The sequence below is a fragment of the Chiloscyllium plagiosum genome, chromosome 7 (assembly GCF_004010195.1).
Source record: "Chiloscyllium plagiosum isolate BGI_BamShark_2017 chromosome 7, ASM401019v2, whole genome shotgun sequence".
In the NCBI taxonomy this organism is placed as follows: domain Eukaryota; kingdom Metazoa; phylum Chordata; class Chondrichthyes; order Orectolobiformes; family Hemiscylliidae; genus Chiloscyllium; species Chiloscyllium plagiosum.
The window spans coordinates 60,887,660-60,912,310 of NC_057716.1; the positions used below are offsets into that span (position 1 = coordinate 60,887,660).

A 24,651-nucleotide genomic window follows, 5' to 3' on the forward strand; every position below is an offset into this window, starting at 1 on the left:
TGGCTGAGTGGGAGTGGGAGTTGAAATGTTGGGCCACAGGGCGGTGTGGTTGATTGGTGCGGGTGTCCCAGAGATGTTGTCTAAAGTACTCTTCTAGGAGGCGTCCAGTCTCCCCAATGTAGAGGAGACCACATCGGGAGGAACAGATACAATAAATGATATTGGTGGATGTGCAGGTAAAACTTTGATGGATGTGGAAGACTCCTTTAGGGCCTTGGGAGGAGGTGTGGGCGCAGGTTTTGCAATTCCTGCGGTGGCATTGACCTGACCATGTAGTCACGGAGGGAACGGTCTTTACGGAAGGCGGAAAGGGGTAGGGAGGGAAATATATCCATGGTGGTGGGGTCTGTTTGGAAGTGGCAGAAATGTTGGCAGGTGATTTGGTTTATGCAAAGGTTGGTACGGTGGAGGTGAGCACCAGGGGCATTCTATCCTTGTTACGGTTGGAGGGGTGGGGTGCGGGATGTGGACGATATGTGTTGGAGGGCATCTTTAACCACATGGGAAGGGAAATTGCAGTCTCTAAAGAAGAAGGCCATCTGGTGTGTTCTGTGGTGGAACTGGTCCTCCTGGGAGCAGATACGGCGGAGGCAGAGGAATTGGGAATACGGGATGGCATTTTTGCAGGAGGTAGGGTGGGAAGAAGTGTAATCCAGGTAGCTGTGGGAGTCGGTGGGTTTGTAAAAAATGTTGGTGTCAAGTCGGTCGTCATTAATGGAGATGGAGAGGTCCATCTTCCCTACTACAGAGTTTAAGTTAACTAGTCTATAATTGCCCATCTTTTGTCTACCTCCTTTTTTAAACAGTGGTGTCACATGTGCTGTTTTTGAATCTGCTGGAACTGCCACAGAATCCAGCAAATTTTGGAAAACAATTGCAAGTGCACTTGCTATTTCTCCCGCCATCTCTTTTAGTACCGTCGGGATGCATTGCACCAGGGCCAGGAGACTTATCTATCCTTAGCTCCATAAACTTGCCCAACACTACCTCTTCTGTAATAATGCTTGTTTCCAGGGCCTCACCTACCATCGTCTCTGTCAATTACTGGCATGTTATTAGTGTCCTCCACAGTGAAGACTGACACAAAATACCTGTTCAATGCCTTGGCGATATCATCATATCTCTTAACTAAATGCCCCTTCTCATCCTCTAAAGGACCACCGTTTACTTTAGCCATTCTTTTTCATTTTGTATACATATCGAAACTTTTGGTATCTGTCTTTATATTATGTGCTAGTTTTTTTTTTCTCTCATGTTCTTTAGATTACTTACAGTGTGGAAACAGGCCCTTCGGCCCAACAAGTCCACACCGCCCCGCCGAAGCGCAACCCACCCATACATCTACCCCTTACTAACACTTCGGGCAATTTAGCATGGCCAATTCACCTGACCTGCACATCTTTGGACTGTGGGAGGAAACCGGAGCACCCGGAGGAAACCCACGCAGACACGGGGAGAATGTGCAAACTCCACACAGTCAGTCGCCTGAGGTGGGAATTGAACCTGGGTCTCTGGTGCTGTGAGGCAGCAGTGCTAACCACTGTGCCACCGTGCCGCCCGTTACTTTTCTTTATAGCTCTTTCTGTGGCTTTTTGTTGACCTTTAAATTTTTCCCAATCTTCTAGTTTCATGCTGTCCTTGGCCACTTTGTATGCCTTCTCTTTCAATTTGATAGCCTCCCTTATTTCCTTAGACACACGTGACAGATTACCCTTTTTCACTGGAATATACTTTTTCTGTGCACTTCAAAAAATTGCTTTGGAAGTCCTCCAATGCTCATCAACTGTCCCACCATAAAATCTTTGTTTCCAGTCGACTTTAGCCAGGTCCTCCCTCACTCTTTTGTAGTCTCCCTTGTTTAAGTGTAGGACCTTGGAATTGGATTTTATCTTCACATTCTCCATCTGTATTCTAAATTCAACCAAACGTGATCACTTCTTCCAAGAGTGACCCTTCCTCAGACCCAAAATGTTAACTCTGATTTCTCTTCACAGATGAGCTTTTCCATCAATTTCTATTTTGTCTCTGACTTTCAGCATTTGCAGTGCTTTTGGTTTTTATCTTTGAATGGTATCTCGTTGGGTCCGGGGCCTTGTCTATTTTAAGTACTGGTAGCCAATCCAACACCACCTCCTTATTAATTGTAATCTCTCCCTGTGACTTAAATTCCTCCTCTTTCCCCATTGCCTGGGTAACATTTCCATCATTAATAAAGTTGAATGCAAAGCATTTTGTCTAATTCTTCAACCACGCTCTCTCATAAGCAGCACTTTCTTGTTTAGCATAATTTCCACCCCTTCTCATCTAGGGAGATCTCGATGTGTATGCCATACCTTTCTCATTTGCAGGAATAGATCTTTAATGTATCCAGACAATCTTCACCCTGTCCTGTTCTGATCTGCTCTCCACTTTGTGCTCTACCTTGTTACACAAGCAGAGAACTAAACAGATACTGGAAATTTGAAGAGAATGTAGATGGGAAAGAGTTAAACAGACATCATGCTTCCGTGATTATTGCAGAATTTTGCTAAGGTTTGATATGGGCTATTTCAAGTTTGGTAGCAATGTTGGGGGCATCTTGCTTCATCTTTTATGCTTTTCACAAGTGGCATGGTGAGTATCTCAACAGATAGCGGCGAATTGTCAATTAAGGGGATTATTACTTTTTAAGCACCTTGTTGATGGCTCAGCATGCCTCATTAAAATTCAGATTTCTGTCTTGCCACCCTCAACTAAATGTCAAGGAAACAGCCTGGAAGCTACTGTAGGACCTGGCAAGTTCAGCTTGATGTTTTCTCTATAGGCCTCCATGTTGGATATTGAGTACCAACATTTCAGTGCATGTTCCATGGACATAAACCACACATACCTCATGCCCATGGACTTTGGCATCGGACATACAGGTTGTTCTGCTATAACGCAACTGTTGTGTTCCTCTGTGAACTCATGCTATAGAAAATTCCAGTACGGAAAACTGCTATAGAAAATCGCACTATAGGAGATCACTAATAGAAAATCACTATACCTGTTGAGTGGAAAGTTTGCATTCTATAAACATTGTCCACAAATTGTCAATCACATAGTCGCCAATTTGCGCTGACGAAACAAGTGATATAGCAGAATGACTTGTATACCAGCCTGTAAGAAGCTTCATAGCATATCTCCGATCCACTCAAAGATGCTTCTGTACTTCACCTAGGACTGTTATGATAATTATCATTGTAATCCTGCTGTAAGAGCGTGCTTATGGACAGGACCAGGATGCATCTCCTAGCTCTTTGCTTGCTATCAAAGCAGTCCTTCACTCTGAGCCCATCCGAATGTCCACAGCATTGCTGACTTGAACTCCTTGCCTTGCGTTGCCTTGTATTTTTGTGCCTTTTCCTGTCCACCAGAGATACTGCGCACATATTACTTTTGTCTTGTCTGGTCATTTATAGCTGAGACTGGAGGCATGTCATGGTTGTCAGCAATCCTCAGTCAGGTCAAGGGGAACAGCCTTCTTTCAGGAGTTCCTAGCATAGTAAATCAAGGACAGGCCCTGATACCAATTCAGGAGCGTGGAAATGTCATGTCTGCCACTCAAGATGGTCAGAGGCAAGTTGCTTTCCATTTAAGGGAGAGCCCACCACCTGTCTTGTGTCTTTCTGCACTAATGGTAGCTCCTTTCCTCTTGTAATGAAAGAAAGTTAGGTACAAAGGGATATGAGAGTGAGTGGCACAGCTGCTAATCTGGTTGCAGGTGAGTAGGTGTAACAAGTGAGTGATTGGGCAGCCCAGAGGACATACAGAGTTAGTGATTGGGCAGCCCAAAGGACATACAGAGTTAGTAGTGTCAGGGATTAGGGTGGGTGACGATGAGTGAGGGCCGATGTTACTGGCAATAGTGAGAGCGGTAGAACACAAGCCTCAGTGGGAGATAGATAGAGAAGCACAGATAGAGTGAGTGTGAGATATCGGAAAAATGATAATGACACTTATGCTTGCAGAGTGGACAAGGTCAATGAACTTCTTCTTGCGGTGTTATGTATTCCTCCAAAAGAATGAAAGTGCTTTACCTTGCATGGCAACTTTGGACCAGGCTGGTATGGCCTGATGTTGTGGCTACCACTACTGCTCATAAGGAAGCAGAAGACCTGCCTTTGCACCAGGTCAGCCAGCAGGACATCCAGGCTTGGCAGAGCTGGGCACTGACTTCCCTCTGCCATGTCTGAGGCATATGACAAGGACTGTGCAAGGCAGCTCCAGACTGATTGTGCTTATCTGGATGCAAAGTGGCCTTTTGAAGATGTCGCATGCACAAGAGAAGCTGGTGAATTCTTGGATATGAGCTGAGTGGCGAGTTGTTCAGAGGACAGCATGTAGTAAGGTTGATTCAGATCTGAGGGATGCCATAGGGGCAATGAGATAGTTAATGTGGTGAGTTTGGTAAGATATGGTGAGGCAGTAATGAAGCCTTGCGGCAGAAACCCCTCAAAAGCTTAATACAACTCAGATATAGCCAACAGATTATAAGATTCAGCTGTATGTGTGCCTATATGTACAATCTCCGATAATGTAGAGTAATTGTAAAGCTGCTTTGTAGGACTAATGTGGCAGCCATTCCATTTTGAAGTATTCTTTACTATAATATAGTCATAAATCTGAAACAAGATGAAAGTAGTTTTTTTCAGATTTATCAAGCATCTTTAGGGTGTGATAAACAATTTATTTTTCTTGCCATGGCATTGCCATCCACTATTCCTCCACTATCAATTGGACCAATCACAAAAATGATTCAAGAGCGAGTTAAAGGCTTCAAATTTTGGGGTGAAGAACTGTCCTCCTGACTTCCAAAGCCTGTCTGCCATCTACTGGACGAGTGCAGCTCCAGCAACACACAAGAGATTCCAAATGATCCAGGACAATACAGCCAATTTGATTGGTACCCCATCCACCATGATCACTATTCACTTTCTCCACCACACTCAATCACACCAGTGCATAAAAGTTCTTCAATTCTGTCAGCCGTCCACAGGAATGCATTGACTGATTCAGAAATAACTGCACGTTTGACTGCAAGGCAGTATGTGCAATGAATGCTGTTACACATTGAGATGATTATTTAACTAATAACACACTAGCAGGAGGAAAATACAATCATCCTGGTAAATGTCCTCTGCACCCTTTCCAATGCTTCCACATTCTTCCTGTAATGTGGCGAACAGAACTGTACACAATACTCCAAGAGCAACCGCACCAGAGTTTTGTGTAGCTGCAACATGACCTCATGGCTCTGAAATTCAAACCCTCTACCAATAAAAGCTATTACACCGTATGCCTTCTTCACAGCCCTATCAACGTGGATGGTAACTTTCAGAGATTTATGTACACCTACACCGAGATCTCTCTGTTCACCTACACTATCAAGAATCTTATCATTAGCCCAGTACTCTGCATTCCTATTACTCCTTCCAAAGTGAATCACCTCACACTTTTCCACATTAAATTCCATTTGCCACCTCTCAGCCCAGCTCTGCAGCTTATTTCTGACCCTCCGTAATATGCAACATCCTTCAGCACTGTTCAAACTCTACCGCCTTAGTGTCATCCACAAATTTACTACAACAACTCACCAGGACAAAGGACCCGATACCCAGCATGAGCAAAACCAACATAGTATACAAAATCCCATGCAAGGACTGCACAAAACACTACATAGGACAAACAGGAAGACAGCTAACGATCCGTGTCCATGAACACCAACTACAAATGCCGGAGGAAACATCACAGAAGCGCTTCACGGGAGGATCCCAAGCACTGAGAATGTCACCTAGACAGGGGACGAAACATCTGCAACACAAATTCCCAGCTCGGCGAACAGAACCACCACAACAAGCACCCGAGCTACAAATCTTCTCACAAACTTTGAACTGATGAAAAATATTCATTTAGCATCTCTCCTATCTCCTCAGACTCCAAACACAACTCCTTACTGTCCTTGACTGGTCTTAATCTTACTCGAGTCATTCATTTATTCCTGGCATACCTATAGAAAGCTTTAAGGTTTTCCCTGATTCTACCTGTCAAAGACTTCTCATGTCCCCTTCTGGCTCTTCTTTGTGCTCTCTTTAGGTCCTTCCTGGCTAACTTGTAACTCTCAAAAGCCCTAACTGAGCCTTCATGTCTCATCTTTACATAAGCCGCCTACTTCCTCTTGACAAGGGATTTGATTTCTTTAGTAAACGACAGCACCCTTACTCCACCATTTCCTCCCTGCTTGGTACATATTTATCAAGGACATGCAGTAGCTGTTCCTTGAACAAGTGCACATTTCAATTGTGCCCATCCCCTGCAGCTTCCTCCCCTGACCTATACTTCCTAAATCTTGCCTAATCACATTTTAATTGCCTTTCTCCCAGCTATAGCCTTTCTCCCTGTGGTATATACCTGTCCCTTTCTATTGGTTTGATATTGCCCAGTATACAAACCCCAACTAATTTGAAATTCCAGTGAATGTATCATGTTTCTTCACTGTCTATAAATATTTTCATCAAGTGACAGTCAGTTTTATTAGAATTATTAAGGTGCTTAAGGGATATTTAATAGACCTTCTGTTGATTATTGAGATAATTTTCCTGATAAATTGAGTGACAAGAGAAGCTTTAGACATTGCTCAACAGAACATTTGAAGACACACACCTGGATTGCCCCAGGTGAGTGCTAGTTGTTTGCTTTTCTAGAAGTGTTACTGTAATTACTTCTGAAGTAGAACTAGCCCTTTTTGTTTAACTAGTATTAAATGTTTCTGCATTAATACCTTAGTTCTAAGTATGAATACAATCAAAGCCAGCAACTTTGTTTTTAAAATGAAGATATCTGAAATTCCAATTGTTTGCTGAAAGAATAAAATCACAAAATTCACAAAATCACAGGCAGCCAAGTAACTTGCAGATAAGCCTGTGGAAAGATCAACAAGAGAGAAACAGCCCTTAGAAGTTGAAATAACTGTGGAGACGCTGGTATCCTGTTACCAGGTCACCCTTTATTTACGTGTGAACAGTATACTGACTGGGATCAGCCAGCTCAGAGTTAGTCCCAGAAGTGAGGAGATTCTGAATCCTCTGTTTATTTTTTTTAACATAAATCCATATTTTAATGAATTTCTAAAATTAGCATTCTTTTCACATTCAATACATAGCAAGATTTAACAAAAAATCTCAGGCTTAAATTGAATCATTATAAAGTGAAAAGTTGATTCAGTTCACTTTAAATGGACCAAAATATATTTTACAGTAATGTAGCAAAACTGTAGTAGTATATACAGCATCTTAACCTCCCAAGTCCGATTCTTAATCCAAGAGGAAATATCTCCTCCTTAATGGAGGTAATTTAGGTCCTAATTGAAGTGATTGTGTAGTCTCATGTTAATAAAATTCCCATGGGATATGGAAACAGACTTGCAACTTATAATTATCAGTTTAAACCAAACAAAACAAATAAGTAATAGAATCCTCTGTTTATATCAACCAGCCAGGATTCCCTGATTGACCAAGGTTAACAACCCCAATCAAGGATATAACAGTCAACAAGATCCATCTGGTTCCAATCACTACAGAAGTAAACCCTTTTATTTCAAACCTGGTAGAGGGCAGGGTAAGGAAGAAGCTAGTCACAAGGAGCAGTTACAAATTCTATTGGGAAGCAAGGATCTGAAGGAGCAATCCTGATGAAAGTTAAAATAAAGACTGTGGATGCTGGAGATCTGAAACAAAGCAGAAATTGCTGGGGAAGATTCAGCAGGCCTGGCAGCATCTACAAGAAGAAAGCAGCGAGTTAATATTTCAAGTAGAGTGACTCTTCAGTCCTGATTAGAGGTTTAGCTAAAGAGCAAGTAGGAATGGAGTCTCTGAGTAAAGCTAAGAATCCCTTCTGGGTAAAGGGAGAACTTTAAAGTAACAGCACAGAAAAATCAGAGAAATCTATAAGTTTAAAAGGAGTGCTCACAATGAGCATTGCTGCCACGGTGAGTGGACATCGTGAGGTATGGGTACTGTAGGGAACCTCAAATCCCAGTTCCACATATGACAAGACAGTGACAATGACATTTGTACATTAGACAATACCGTTACATACAAAAGTGCATCCTCTGTTTATATCAACCAGCCAGGGTTCCCTGATTGACCAAGGTTAACAACCCCAATCAAGGATATAACAGTCAACAAGATCCACCTGGTTCCAAACAGTACAGAAGTAAACCCTTTTATTTCAAACCTGGTAGAGGGCAGGGTAAGGAAGAAGCTAGTCACAAGGAGCAGTTACAAATTCTATTGGGAAGCAAGGATCTGAAGGAGCAATCCTGATGAAAGTTAAAATAAAGAATGCGGATGCTGGAGATCTGAAACAAAGCAGAAATTGCTGGGGAAAATTCAGCAGGCCTGGCAGCATCTACAAGAAGAAAGCAGCGAGTTAATATTTCGAGTAGAGTGACTCTTCAGTCCTGATTAGAGGTTTAGCTAAAGAATAAGTAGGAATGGAGTCTCTGAGTAAAGCTAAGAATCCCTTCTGGGTAAAGGGAGAACTTTAAAGTAACAGCACAGAAAAATCAGAGAAATCTATAAGTTTAAAAGGAGTGCTCACAATGAGCATTGCTGCCACGGTGAGTGGACATCGTGAGGTATGGGTACTGTAGGGAAATCATCTTCCATAGAAGTAATTTAAACTGAGCTCATGATATAGGTAACACTATGACACCAGAATTGAGTGACAAAGGGGCAATTTAGAAGCCTAAATGGGCAGAATATAACAAAAGAACATAGTAAGAAGAATGTTCAGCTCCTATTAAAAGCAGGAGATCCATAATTTAAACTGTACTTGCATCTGGAAGAATTTATTAAGGCTATCAGGCATTATTTGAGAAAGTCATGGAAATAGATGGGCATTGCTTATTGAATTATAGGAGGCAGGAAATCAGCTGTAATCTCCATTTTATCAGCAGGAGGCTGGAATTCTCTATTTTAACTGCAAGAACATGGGAAAAGCCCAGGTAAACAGTACTGAAATATAGCATTGCTTTACTATAGAATTTGAAGCTTTAAGACAAGGAAAGTAAATAGCATTGCTATACTGCAAAAGTAAAAAAAATATTTGGCAGAGTGATGAAAGCACATTAATATACTGTAGTATTAAATGTCTTCAAAGCCATGAATGAAAGTGAAATTGGGATAAAGTAAAGTTTTAAAGTAAGAAAAATAAATAATCACATTAGGAAGAAATGGCAAAAGTAATACTGCCTGGCAGATTTAACTTTAGAAACAAGCTAATAAGATCACAGGGTTGGACATACGTAGAGAAAACAATTAAGGTACAGAATTGCTTCCAAGTTACACACTATAACACAGGCTGAACCAGTAAGTGCACTATTGTATTCAATCGGACCTACAGCTGATAATTTACAGTTGTTTAAGGCATTAAAAAAAAGCACAGACACATTTGATGAAATTCTACAAGCTTTAAGAAAAAATAAAATAATTGACAGGGCAAAATTTAACAGAAGTGTTCAGCATTCAGGGAAACTATACACCAGTTCCTTAATGATCTCTACAGATTAACGAAAAACTGTGACAATGGACCTTTGACATCAGAATTCCCTATAATTATTTTTTAGAATTATCAACGGAATTATTGATGAGTCTTGGTCGGATTAATTACAGTCCTAAGAAGGTTTGACTATTGAGAAAGCTGTTCAGATTGTGCTAGAAATAGAAGGCAGGAAAAATCACAGCAAAATTATGAGAGGAGAAGGATAACCTTATTACAGGAAAACAACGTGTCTTGTTCAATTTGTAAGGAAAAATTCTTAACTGTGACAAACCTACACAAAGAGTAGGCCAGACAGCAGATACTAAGAATCAGTGTCAGCATTGTGGATGCAGAAGGGTCACAGGCACACACAGTGCCCAGCTCTTTAAAAAGAATGCTTTATCTTTAAAACTATAGTCGTATCTGGTAAACCTGTTGAAGTTGCGCATTGTTACAGAGCATCAAAAATGTCAAATATCTACTCAAAGATGTTAATTGGTAATGCCATCAGCATCAGAAAAGATATCCAATGTGTTCCTGTGGGAATTTGATGATTTGAACAATTAATGTTTGACAGTGCCTGTTTATGCCAATGGATATCTAATTAATTCTAAACTTGTAACTGGAGCAAGCATCATTGTCATGTCACATTATTTGCCATGGGTGATGAAACAAAGTTAACAACCTATAGAAGTTAATCTGCATGGTCCAGTTAGAATAGTTGTCAAAAGTATGCTACAACACAACACAACTCTGGCAACACAAAGGGTGTCAGGAAGTAGAGAATATGTGTGTTGTTTAAAATCTAGAAACCTTAGTATTGAGCATGCATCCCAACAAGAAGCTACAATTGAGTGAGATTATCTGTAGTGATATAAGAGAACTATTTCATTTTGTCAATAGAATCAAAATCTGCACGTACACAGAATTGACAGAAATATTGCCATTCCTATCAACACTGAAGGGAATTGAGACAATAAAAATCAGCGAAGTTTGCAAAATGATGCAGACAAGGTGAAGAAGAATGGCTGTATAACCCACTTTGAGTTCATTCATCAGGTTTTAACTGAAACTGTTCAGGTATCAATGCAGCCTAACAAACAATTCTAATAATTGGAAAAAAAAGATGTTAGATGATGAGGAGTATTTCAATGCTTCATCTCCAAAGAAAGCATTATCAAAGGTAAGTCAGCAACAATTGTCCAGTAGCATGACAGAGGATGTGAACATGTTGGGTTCAACAGCATGAGAGGATCTTCAAACTAATCTACAATTGAACTAAAGAGTTTACATTCTTCAATTTGGATGTACAAGCAGACTTAAAATAGAGATTTTCAGCTCCAATTGAAGATAATAGACAATAGACAATAGGTGCAGGAGTAGGCCATTCAGCCCTTCGAGCCTGCACCGCCATTCAATATGATCATGGCTGATCATTCCTAATCAGTATCCTCTTCCTGCCTTATCTCCATAACCCTTATCTCCTTAAGATGGGATGCATATGACTCCATGGGAGCCAACACTGTGGTGGGATGATCATTGTCTTCAGAATCAAGACATGATCAAGAAGTGGTTGCCTGCTGCAGAAATTCAGGTTCCTGCAAAAATATTTGCAAAGAGTAACCATCTTCCTTGAAGGAAATTCCTAAGATTAAACAATCCTCAGATGATATTATGGGGCTACCTGATTCAGATATGAGTTCCTCTTAAAAAAGAAAGTCAGGAGATTGAGCATCATCCAGATTAAGTAATGCACCAACTAATGGGTTTAGCAGGTATGACATCCTTAGCAAAGGATGTGCAAGCAATAAAAGGTCCTTCAGTGTGGAGGGAATTTCGAGATCATGCGGGGGTCAAGAATAGAAATCAAAGTCAATTCCTCAAGCCATACCAATCAATCTTTTAAGTTTGTTGAGAACACATTGCGAATGAATTGCAAAACTCCCAATGGAATCTGTGAATCTATAAATATAGAAATATAATCTGAGGAAAGAAAGCTTGGGGAGCTGTTGAAAAGGTAAAGTTGCTGAAATGGTTAATGCTGAAGACTTCATTAAGTTCCAGCCAGTCTGATGATGTCATGAGTATTCGGAGCATGAAGAAAGACTATCCTCGGGTTTGAAGAGGCCAACCTTTGTGCCAGCACTCCTCAATTTTGTAAAAATGTCTAATTTATACTGTATTGTTAACATATAATGAACTATAAAGATACAAGTTTCTGCTCATTAAGACTAATTGGTTTTCTTCTGTCTTGCTGGCCCAATTAAGGAAAGGGAATGATAGTTGTAAATTGTCTAAACATAAACTGGTATCAGTTGGCATTGCAGTATGTACAAAAGTTTCCTTTCAAATCAGGAAGGGCCGGCTTTCTTTCTCAGTGTCCCTTTGCAATTAGAAAATTACAAAAATGACAAAATTTGAAACCATGTATTCCAGCTCATTTTGAAAGCATTGAGTATATAACTAAATAAATATTAAATCATTGGTTGGAAAAATTAAAATGATACTTTCTTCTGTTCCTGGGTGTTTCTATGTTCAGCAGTAATGTAACATTTAAATTAATTCATACAGATGCGTAATTTGTATAGAATTTAAAAAAAAACATTTAAGATTATCTAAAATTAAGACATCTTTATCCTGATAAAGGTGTTACGTTTTACATATTTTAAAAGCTTTTCACGTTTAGACTGCATGCTAATGTGTTTCTTTCAGCTGCAAGATTATTCTAGTTGGAGTCTTATCCCTAAATGTGTAATACTATTAATAGTAAAATGAATAAGTGATGCGTACTGCAACACAAACATTGAATTACAGCTAATTGGTGTGTACAGAGAGCCCTGGATAATTGATTCTTGTTTTTGAAACTATGTTGCAGGTATTTCATGATGTTGCATACAAAGCAAAAGATCGTAATGATTTAGTTGCTGGTGTGGATGAATTTCTTGATCAAGTAACTGTTTTGCCACCAGGGGAGTGGGATCCATCAATTCGAATAGAGCCACCAAAAAGTGTACCGTCCCAGGTGTGTGTATTTCATGTTATTGTTCTCAAATACAACTCTTACTATATTGCTCAGGGATTTTATTGAAAAATGATATTAACCAAACAAAAATATTGTGTATTCTTTTCATGGTGTTGCTAGCAAGGCAAATTTCTGTTGCCCTTCCCTAACTTTCCTGATATTCAGTTTGAAGTTGGAATATATTGCGATGGCTAACCCTATAAAACTGAATAGGTTCATGCGTACCCATTGATAAGGCTCACTCTGTAAAATTACAGAGCTCAATTGAAGTTGCTGGTTAAATCATAATATCTTTTTGTTAAGGACTGAGCTGTAAGGTTAATGACGCATATTCATTCAGAATACAAATGTAAATTATGTGTAATAGCAATCCTAATTAAAGTGGAATGTACACCTAAGAATAATAACAGGCTTTAAATCTCATCAATGTAAAGACGAAAGCCTGAATATGCTATCATTTCACCATGTGGGCGGCATGGTGGCACAGTGGTTAGCACTGCTGCCTCACAGCGCCAGACACCCGGGTTCAATTCCCGCCTCAGGCAACTCTCTGTGTGGAGTTTACACATTCTCCCCGTGTCTGCGTGGGTTTCCTCCGGGTGCTCCGGTTACCTCCCACAATCCAAAAAAAAATGTGTAGGTTAGGTGGATTGGCCATGCTAAATTGCCCGTAGTGTTAGGTAAAGGGGTAAATGTAGGAGAATGGGTCTGGGTGGGTTACGCTTCGGCGGGTCAGTGTGGACTTGTTGGGCCGAAGGGCCTGTTTCCACACTGTAAGTAATCTAATCTAATCTAATCTAATCTAATCTAATGTTAAATGCACCCAGTTCTTATCCTTAAAATGTTAGAATCATTCTTCCTGTATCAAGCTCTGGCAATATTCTTTGTGTTAGCTGACATTTTTTAGAAATTCTAATTGCAGTTTCAACCAGCGATTAATGGCATTTTAAATACCTCTTTGTGCCAATGTTGGTATTTTACCCATGCATGCAAGATGTCTAGTGCAATTGAAGCTAACTGTTTGGTTTTGGGATAGGGGTGATGGGTAGGACCCCTGCTTCTTTAGTCCTCTGGGCTCTTTGAATGCACCCACTCTGGCCAAAATCATCCCTGCATTTCTGACCACAGACTTAATTGAGTCCCTCATTGTGGAGGGACTGACAAAAATTTCAAAACTGTTGCAGCTGGCACTGCAGAGCTGCTGGTCTTTGGTTGGTCAGCAGTTCTCCAAGGCAGTAGTTCCCCCTGAGAAAGGGGAAAGGACTTTCCTTAACACCAGTATCAATGCTCCCAGTGTTAAATTGTTGTTATTTAACTATCACAGTCATGTGTAGGCTTCCTCTGATTCAAGTATAAATATGCACTTAATGGTAAGATCTTGGGGAATGTTGAACAAAGAGATCTTGGAGTGTAGGTTCATAGTTCCTTGAAAGTGGAGTCACAGGTAGATAGGATAGTGAAGAAGGCGTTTGGTATACTTGCCTTTATTGGTCAGTGCATTGAATATTGGAGTTGGGAGGTCATGTTGTGGCTGTACAGGACATTGGTTAGGTCATTTTGGAATACTGCATGCAATTCTGGTCTCCCTGTTACAGGAAGGATGTTGTGAAACTTGTGAAAGGGTTCAGCAAAGATTTACAAGGATGTTGCCAGAGTTGGAGGGTTTGAGCTATAGGGAGAGGCTGAACAGGCTTGGGCTATTTTCCCTGGAGCATTGGAGGCTGAGAGGTGACCTTATAGAGGTTTATAAAATCATGAAAGGTATGGATTGGGTAAATAGATGAGGTCTTTTCCCCAGGGTGGGGGAATCCAAAACTAGAAGGCATAGGTTTAAGGTAAGAGGATAAAGATTTAAAAGGGACCTAAGGAGCAACTTTTTTCTGCAGGAGGTGGTGTGTGTGTGTGTGTGTGTGGAATGAGCTGCCAGAGGAAGTGGTGGAGGCTGGTACAATTACAGCATTTAAAGGCATCTGAATGGGTATATGAATATGAAGGGTTTAAAGAGATATGGGCCAAATGCTGGCAAATGGGATAAATTTATTTAGGATATCTGGGCGGCATGGATGAGTTGGATTGAAGGGTTTGTTTCTGTACTGCACATCTCTATGACTCTATATGGAACCTGATCCACTAATCAATAAGATTATGCCTGGTACGTTTGTATTTCATATTCCATTTTTCCATCTGCCCTCGCAACCTTTGATTTCCTTGCCTAACCATCCTCTGTCTATCTCGACTTAGAGTATTCAATGACCCTGACCACTGACTTCTGAGGCAGATTTCCAGCACCTTGGGGAAAAAAAGATCCTCCTAATCTCTGTCCTAAAAGAAAGACATCTGCCTTTGAAACAGTACCCCCTAAACTCATCCATAAGAAGAAACATAATTTTAATATTTACCTTGTCAAGATGGTTCAGGACCATATCCATTTCAATCAAGTCATCCCTCAGTCTTTTAAACTTTAGTGGAAACAAGCCCAGCTCTTCAGACCTTTCCTTATAAAACAGCTCACTCACTCCAGGTATCAATCTAGTAAATTTCCTCTGAACCACCTCAAATGCATTTACATCCTTTCTTAAATCATGAGACCAAAAATACACCCAGTATTTGAGATGTGGTCTCACCAATGCCATGCATAACGGAAGCATAATTGCCTTGCTTTTATGTTTAATTTCTCTTGTAATAAAGGATTGAATTTGTTAGCTGCTACTATTCTGACTGATTCACTAGAATAGTTTGCACCTTGGAATTGTGCATTTATTTTCCTTTTAGGTACAACTCTGCTTTTTTATACCTTTTGGCAAAGTAAGGACCTTCACACTTTCCCAAATTATACTCAAAGGGCCATGTTTTTGCTAAATCACAAAACCTACATGCAACTTCCTTATGTCCTCTCCATCTTTCTTTGGTTAATCTGCAAATATAGCTGCTGCCCATTTGCTCCCCTCATCTAAGTAATTGATAGAAATTATAAAAAACCAAGGCCTAGCGCAGACTGTTGTGAAGGTTTCTCTCTTCCTTCCACCTTCAGATTTACAGCCACTTTTGGAATATTTTTGCGTTCTCCATGGTGAAGGCAGAAGCAAAATATTTATTCCCTTCATCCACCATTTCCTCACTCTCTAGAGTATCAACACTCATTACTGTCTCTTTTGCTTTTGAAATACCCTCTATAAACTTGTGCTATCCATTTTTACATTTCCAGCTAGCATCCTCTCATATCTAATTTCTTTTTCTTGATGAATGTTTTTGTTATTTTTTGCCGTTCTTTATATTCTGTCCAAACATCTGAGATGCTGCTCATTTCACATAATTACAGTTTGTGATTTTCAATAAGTTTGATGTTTTTCTTAACTGCTTTCATTAATCACGGATCGTGGGTCCTCCCTTAAGAACTTTTCTTGATTGTAGGAATATGCATATTCTGAGTATTCCAAAATATCTTCAGTGTCTATCCTTGCTTCTCCATCTATTCCATAGCATTGTATTTACTTCACTTCAGCTCACTAAGCTTTCATTCCTACATAGTTGGCCTTATTAAATTTTAAAATACTAGTCTTAGATTAACTCTTCCCTTTCAAGCTGGTTGTTAAATTCAATCAAATGTGGTTCATGCTGCCTACTGTGACCTTAACTCCTAGGTCATTTATTAATCTTATCACATTACACAATACCAAGTCTAGTATAATGTACTCTTGGGTTGATTCTAAGAAATTATCTCCAAAGCTGTTTCCTTAGGCTATCATTACCGCTCTGGTTTTTTCTTTATATGTAGATTAAAATCACCCATGAGGTTCTTGTATTACAAACAACCAGAATTTTTTTCCTAGATAAATTGTTATTACTGACAGAATGCTTGTCGACCATCCTCATTGGTGACTTCTGTCCTCTATTATTCCTCAACTCCACACCGTGCCAATCCTAATATCTTTATTGAAACTCATCTCTAATTATTGACATACTGGTTAACTGTGGTATCACTCCACCTTTGCCTAGCTTCCTAGTCTACTTAAATGTTGTATAACCCTCAGTATTCACGATTTAACCCTTGTCATCAAGCAAACAATCTGCGTAATGGCTGTCAGATCAGAAAACAGAGTGCACATTTAAATAAATAAATGTTATGAATACAAAGCACTTTCATATGCAGAGACTTTAATATTTTTATTACCTTTGTATCATTCAGTTTTGATTGTTGGTGTATTCTTAGGCTTATTCTCTCTGTCCTTTCCGAGCAAGGTCTGATCTTTATTTACCATTTTACTTTTTCGCTTCCCTGCTTTAAGTCTGCAACTTGATTTGTTAAATCTACCCAAGTTTAATCCCCCACTACTATTATTTGGTTTAAAGCCTATCGACTTCCTTAATTACATGACTTCCAGATTATTGGTCCCAGCTGATGCCACAAGTCCATGAACCGATTAGCCAATTTTATTCACTTCTTGTGATATCAAGTAGTGGCTGAAGACACTGGGTACTCCAAATTTCCCTGACAATGTTCCAAAAATAGTACAGAACATGTGTTTTCCTTGCCCCTAGTCAAGCTGTTCCAGTGCAGCAATGAGACTGTTATCTACACAATAGCATACAAAACTTCCCAGCTATGTCCTGTATACAAAAAGCAGAACAAATACAACCCATCCATCTACCATTCCATCAGTCTGCACTTGATTATCTGCAAGTGATGGGAAGTGTCATCAGCTGTGTTATCAAGTAACGCTTCAACAACTTGCTCAGTTTGAGTTCTACTGGTCCCATTCAGCTGACCTCATTATAGCCTTGGTTGAGACATGGTCTAAAGAATTGAATTCAAGAGGTGAGGTGAGAATAAGTTCCCTTGGCATCAAGGCCACATTTGACTGAGTACGGCATCAAAAAATCCCACTAAAACAAGAGCCAGTAGAAATCAAGGAAAAAGTGCTGCACTCTTGAGGTCATACTTAGCATAAAGGAAAATGGCTGTGGGTTGTTGGAGATTAGTCATTTCAGCTCCAGGACGTCTCTGCAGAAGTTCCTCAGCGTAGTGTCCTAAGCCCACCTACCTTCAGCTGCTTCATCAATGACCTTACTTCTGACATAAATTCAAAAGGTGCTTTATTCAATGATGATTGCACAATTTTCAAGACCATTCATGATTCCTCAGAACTGAAACAATCCAAATTTAGGAAGATCTGGACCATTTGAAAAGTGGCAAGTGACGTTCGTGTTACACAAATTACATCACCCCCCTCCAAAAAATAATCTAACCATTGTCCTTTGATGTTTAATAACATCATTAAACCTTCCACTATTAACATTTTTGTGGTTACTAGAGACCAGAAGCTAAACTGGACTAGGCATATAAATGCAGCAGCTACAAGAGCATGTAAGAGGCTCAGAATCCTGCAGCAACTAACTCACTCCTGACTCACCAAAGCCTGTCCAACACTTGCAAGATTACAGGTCAGGGGTGTGATAGAAAACTCCCAACTTGCTGGATGAGTGCAGCTCCAACAACACTCAAGATGCTTGACATCATCGAAGGCAAAATAGCCTGTTAGATTGGCACCACATCCACAAACGTTCAATTTCTCTACTATCCATGTTCAATAGCGGTGTTTACTATCTACAAAATGCCCTGCAGAAAATCACCAAGGCTGCTCAGATAGCACTTTCCAAACCCATGACCACTACCATCTAGGACAAAGGCAGCAGGTACTTGTGAATATGGTCTCCTGAAAGCTGCCTTCCAAGCCACTAATCATCCTGGCTATATCATTGTACCTTTAATGTCCCTGGTCAAAATTCTGGAACTGCCTCCCTATCAGCATTGAGGGTGTCCCTACACCAAATGGACTAGAGCAGTTCAGGGAGGCAAATCATCACCACCTCAATAGCAATGATGGAGGCCAATTAGTTCTAGCCATGTCAGAAAGATCCACATTCCATGAATAAGTAATGGAAAAGAGTTTATGGGCAGTATGCCGGTTGGCAGAGAGGCATATATTGACTAGCAAATTCTGAAGATGCCCATTTCATAATTTCTAAATTATGAGCTGATTTTCTCATTATAAAGGTGTGCATTGTTTGCTGACATAATTATGACATATGAAACAAATATTCGAAGTTGGTTTTATGTATTCCAAAAACTATTCCTTGAAAGCTTGAGTCTGAGCAATGTTGTACCAGAATGATTTTCTGAATGCAATTTTGAAAACTCTTTTCCCATGATGTCAGAGGATTTCTGGCTTCTTGTTTCTACTGGATATTTGAACATGAAATGCTGAATTTATTTTTAACATATAACTGGTGGAATTGTATATTCAAAATATCCAAACTTAACTTGTTACTTCAAAGATACAGCTGGTGTATATCACCAGATATTAGTTAGGTTTCCCCCTTTCATTTAATGTACTGTCTAATCGTTGATGATCTGGGCTGTTCTGATTTAAGGTTTTCCTCAAGTAATTGCTTTTATATTTTAGAAATTATACAATTTCCATGATTTATAGTGAGAACAGTCATTTATAATAAAATGTAAATAAGCTGCTGAATAAGATTTTTATAAGAGACAAAGAAGAAATAATTATATTTTACATAGCAAATTTTCCACCTTGCATCGCAATGTGCTTTCCAGCCAATGAAGTAATTTTGAAGCATAGTTACTGTATGGAAACATGAAAACCAGTATGTATTCAGCAAATTCCCACAGTCAGCCATGTGATACTATGAGTTTTTTTTTTGTGTGACATTGGTCGAGCTTTAAGTGTTATGCAGGATTCCAGGAATGGCAGATTTGAGTGCAGCTTCTATCAGATGAATGTAAAATATTGATATTTCATTTCTGTGTGCGCACCAGTTTTAGTCATTGGGTTAAATTAATGTTTGCATAAAAATTGTCTACGCAAAAAAATGCACATTTGATATTATTTTGCAAGCTTTTTTGATGACAAGTTCTACACTTGAATCTTGAAATTCTATATTTTCCTGCTCTTATTGCTTGTAACTTATGCAGGAGAAAAGAAAAATTCCAGGGATTCCAAATGGAACCACAGCTCATGGGGATTCTGACCCATTTGAAATGCATAGTGGACCTGAGCTGCAGAGGACAGGAAGGTTGGTGCAAGAAGCATTCATTTTAAAACAACCTAACTTCATGTTGTAAAATCCCATTATGTTCTAAAGCTCTCAGGCTATTACTTTACTTTAATTTGGAGGAAATATTGAACTTATGTTAGCAATTTATGGTTTTCACAACCTCTACAAACATTTTCCTTAGAAAAAGTTTAATTAGGGACAAGCAGCAGAAGTAAACAATAGTCTTCCTTTCTGTAACAGGATATAAGATCCTGTGTAATGGCATAGTAATTTCATTCTGACAGTTCTGAGAGATTAACTGAATTCCAACACATGACTGTAACAGTGTTGTATTTAAACAACTTTCAGGTATAGACTGCAGTGAGCCAGTTTATAGGATGGAAGTTGTAAAGGATCAATAAGCTGCTGACACTAAAAGTTAGTAACAAGACTTTGAGTATAAATATATGGGCCCAAATCTTCCAAGCTGGGCCAGAGTCTCTTTCTGAGCCAGATCAGCCAAAAGGCCTTGGTACAATATTTTGGACACAACTTTCTGATGCAGGATCTTTTTCAATAGATGCAATCTAGAAAACCATGCAGACAGCATTTGTCAATCTTTCCAGAAGCCATGCCTCATTTTAGCACCTTAGCTGTTGTATTCCAGAAAAAAAGACAGTTTAAAGATCTTCAAGTCTTTTTGTTAAACTTCTGAGAAAAAGTAAGCCTAAAACATCAGCGAATGATGAGATAGGGTGTATAGGATGAGAGGTGTATATGGGGGTAGAGTGGCACATATGTGGGTGAGAAGTGGAGTGCCGAGTAGGTAAGAGGGCTGGATATTAGGCAGGTAAGGGTATAAAGTGCCAGATTGGTGCGAGTTAGGAGACTGGTTAAGTGACTGAAGGGATAGGATGGCAAGCAGGTAAGGTAACAAATACGTTTTAGGGTATCAGTTGGGACCAGGCAAGTGGATGGTGGATTGGGTGGCATGTCATTAAAGGATCAGAGCATCTTCTGTGTAGGGAGATGGTAACAGTTAAAGGGGTGAGGATTGTGATGGAGATGGGAGAATGAGATGGTAGATAAGAGATTATGGTGGCAGGTGCTTAGGTGAGACTAGGATGGCAGGTCAGTGGTGAGGGGATCTGATGGCAGGTGGGTGAGAGGGAGTAGTTTGGGCAAGTCAGTGGAGGATGCAGTCGGTTGACCAGTGGAGGGAGGGTGAACATTTGGGAGTTGGGGAGTTAATAAGAGGGTGTCTGATGCCATTGAGGGACATTGGTATTGGGTTGGAGGAGCGGTTATCTGTGTGAGTAATTGGGTGTTAATGAAATTGTTAATGAAGAGTTAGAATAGGTTTTATCCCCATTCTGATTAACTGTTATAATGGGTAACTATTAAGTTAAGTAAATCAAAAACTTCTGAAGTCTCTGACTTGAATTCAGAGTTGGGAACTTCTTTCTGAGGGTTCTTGTTTGCATTTAATAACAACGATGAGTGGGAATTTTGATTAAATAATGTCTCTCTGATGTAGGGTGCTAATGTCTGGCTGAGATTTAGAAACTGTAGATTAAACTTGAGCCACAGAGCAAAGATAGTTTATATCCAGCAACATTTAGAATAAATATGATGATGTGGAGGTACTGGTGTTGGACTGCAGTGGATAAAGTCAGAAGTCACACATCAGACTATGGTCTAACCGGTTGCCTTCACCTGATAAAGGAGCAGCACTCCAAAAGATTGTGATTTCACATAAATGGCTATTATGTGGTGTCTTGTGACTTCTGACTTTGGAATAAATACAGTTAATGCTGGAAATACACAGCAGATTCAGTGGTATCTGTTCAGACAGGGGCTTTTCTGAAGAACTAATAATTAACTTGAAATGTTAACTCAACAGAGTTGTTGAATATTTTCAGCAAAAGTGAAATACTTTAGATGAAGGTCTGAAATAAACAGCAGATGTGCTGGAAAAACTGAGATTGGTCTAGCAGTGTCTGTGGAGTGAAAAGCAGAGCCAGTATTTTGAGTGCAGCAAGACCTTTTAGGGTATTTTCAACACTTTGTTTACCAATTGGCCATAAAACTTTATATTTATAGATAAGTAAATGAATAATTGGTATGTTAGATTAATTCAAGCCATGTGTTTTGTACTGAATTTTCTTTTGATTTTTCCAAAACCAGGATATTTGGTGGATTATGTGAAGACATCAAAAGAAAAATTCCATATTACTGGAGTGATTTTAGAGATGCTATCAACTTACAATGTGTAGCATCCTTTCTGTTCCTGTACTGTGCGTGTATGTCCCCTGTTATCACATTTGGTGGTCTGCTTGGAGAAGCTACAGAAGGTTGCATTGTAAGAATAATAATTATTCTTCTAGAATATATAATTCAGTGTTGAGAATTTATTTTATTATTATTGTTATTCAGAGAAAGCAATATTTGTGTTCCATTAAAATGTAAACAGTCGCTCTCTTTTTGTTCCAACAATGATTAGGTGGTGTAAGATTCTACAAGATTTTGCATAAATTTAAATTATTCACAAATACTATATCAAGTTGCATGGTTAATTATTTAAATCAATTTCATAATTTGACATCAACCATTACTCTCAATTGTTATGATATTGGTTGAGAAAGAAACCCAAAATCTCAGTCAATTGCTGAAAACATGAAACCACAAGATTTCTATTGTTATAGTTCTGTTCGCCGAGCTGGAAGTTTTTGTTGCAAACATTTCGTCCCCTGGCTAAGCGACATCATCAGTGCTTGGGAGCCTCCTGCGAAGCACTTCTTTGATGTTTCCTCCGGTGTTTATAGTGGTCTGTCCCTGCCTAATAAACCAATGTCCTTGCAGAGCTATCAACTAGCCACGAAATGACACGACCAGCTATCCTTAGTAGCCACACACGCAGACAACAGGCAACATGAATTCGACTGGGACAACACTACTTTCATAGGGCAAGCCAGACAGAGAACAGCCAGGGAATTCCTAGAGGCATGGCATTCATCCACAAACTCCATCAACAAACATATCGACCCAATATACCAACCACTACAGCGGACAGCTGAAACTGACAACCGGAAGCGGCAGGGACAGACCACTATAAACACCGGAGGAAACATCAAAGAAGCGCTTCACAGGAGGCTCCCAAGCACTGATGATGTCGCCTAGCCAGGGGACGAAACGTTTGCAACAAAAACTTCCAGCTCGGTGAACAGAACCACAACAACGAGCACCCGAGCTACAAATCTTCGCACAAACTTTGAAGATTTCTATTGTTTAACACAAAAAGATTTGTACGGTTCAGGAGCCAAACAAAGCAAACATTAAATACAGTCATAGCTAATTACTTTTACTTTAAAACCCTGAATTACATAAGTTAAACATAAATCTAGTGGCAAATTGTGGTCAATCATAACCTAGGCATAAATTACACATTAAATGGCAGATTAAACTAAGATAGGTCTGAAACATTGGTTCAGCCATCTACACAGAATATATGTCATCAATCTTGTACAAAGTCCGTCAAAACTCTGTCCTCCTTACCGGAAATTTCAGATGCTCCTCTTCCAGGATATGTTCCTGATCTTCAGCTGACGGTCACACACAATCAGCTCAATTCCCACAAACATGGTCTTCATCTAAATTGGCACATGTCTGCAAAACCTCAACTCTGCTTGCAATGGTCTGAATAGTGTAGATATAACTACGTTATCTTCAAGTAACAGGAACCTTTGTTTATTCTCAGCTTCTGGATCTAATTTTTTAATCTTCAATCTGCTTTTATCATACCTGGGATCAAAATCTACAGAGGTAGGAGTCTTTATTCTTTTAATCAGGAATGTTGCATTCCAACCTCAGTTTCAATCTGCCCAGAAATTTTGGTTTCCTTAGAAACAAGAAAAGTCAGATTTCTTTCTCAGTTTCCCTTTTCATTTAAGATCTGTTTCAAAAAAATATGAGGCTTAAGCCATGGATTCCATCACAGTATGCAGTTTTCAATTTCCCCAAGATAAATAAAGATGAAGTAATTTCAATATTCGATTAATCTTCTGGATATGCTTATTGCTCATAAGACAAGTGTACAAGTGTTAACTTGGTGAAGCTACAAAACAGGACTACTTGCATGCCAAATGCAAAAGTGGAATACAATAACTAGGGCTAGACGATACCACAACCAATGATCAGGTCTAAGCTGTACAGTCCTGGTACATCTAGTCAATGCAAAAGATAAGGCTGAATCTTTTGCATCCATCTACAATGAGAAGTGCCAAATGGATGATCCTTCTCAACCTCTTCTGAACTCCCCAACATTACTGATGCATACCTTTAGCCAAATCAATTCATTGCATATGATGTCAGGAAAGTTGTTATTGGATTCTGAAAAAGCAATGTTCTCCAGAACATGCTGTGCATTAAGCTTGGCTGTTCCAGTGCAGTTGCCACACTGGCATTTATGTGACAATGTGCAAAATTATCCAGGTTTATCTGGTTCACAAAACCAGGACAAATTCAGCCCAATCAATTATTACTTTGTCAGTTTTCCCTTGATCATCAGCAAAATAATGGAAAGGCTCATGGACAATGTAATCAAGCAACAAAGGAATAAGCTGTGCACTGATGCTCAGTTTGGGTTCTGCCAGGGTCACTGAGCTCCTAATCTCCATTACTGGCTTGGTCCAAACATGCATAAAAGAGCCCTATTCTAGATGTGAGGTGAGCATAACCACCCTTAATATTGATGCAGCATTTGACCAAGTATTACATAAAGGATCATTATCAATACTGAGTTTTCATGGGGAAAACTTTCTTTTTAACTTAATGGAAAATGGTTGTGATTTTCAGAGAACAAACATCTCTACCCAAAGATATTACTGTAGGAGTTCAACATGATAGCGTCCTTGCACAGCTACCTTCAGATGCTTCATCAATGATCTTCCCTCCATAATGAGGTCATAAGTGGGGAGCTTCACTGATGATGGCACAATATTCATTACACATAT

The 24,651-nt window shown here is 39.5% G+C and overlaps 1 protein-coding gene across 3 annotated transcripts in view; it reads left to right on the forward strand.

Moving 5' to 3' along the window:
* Positions 1 to 24,651, forward strand: part of LOC122551630 (sodium-driven chloride bicarbonate exchanger-like) — a 270,998-nt gene that overhangs the window by 163,155 nt on the left and 83,192 nt on the right. For all 3 annotated transcript variants that reach the window (XM_043693863.1, XM_043693862.1, XM_043693861.1), the window contains 3 exons: positions 12,437 to 12,583; positions 19,578 to 19,678; positions 21,827 to 22,001. In XM_043693863.1, the coding sequence (XP_043549798.1) occupies positions 12,437 to 12,583; positions 19,578 to 19,678; positions 21,827 to 22,001 (423 nt within the window). The remainder of the gene's footprint in view (positions 1 to 12,436; positions 12,584 to 19,577; positions 19,679 to 21,826; positions 22,002 to 24,651) is intronic.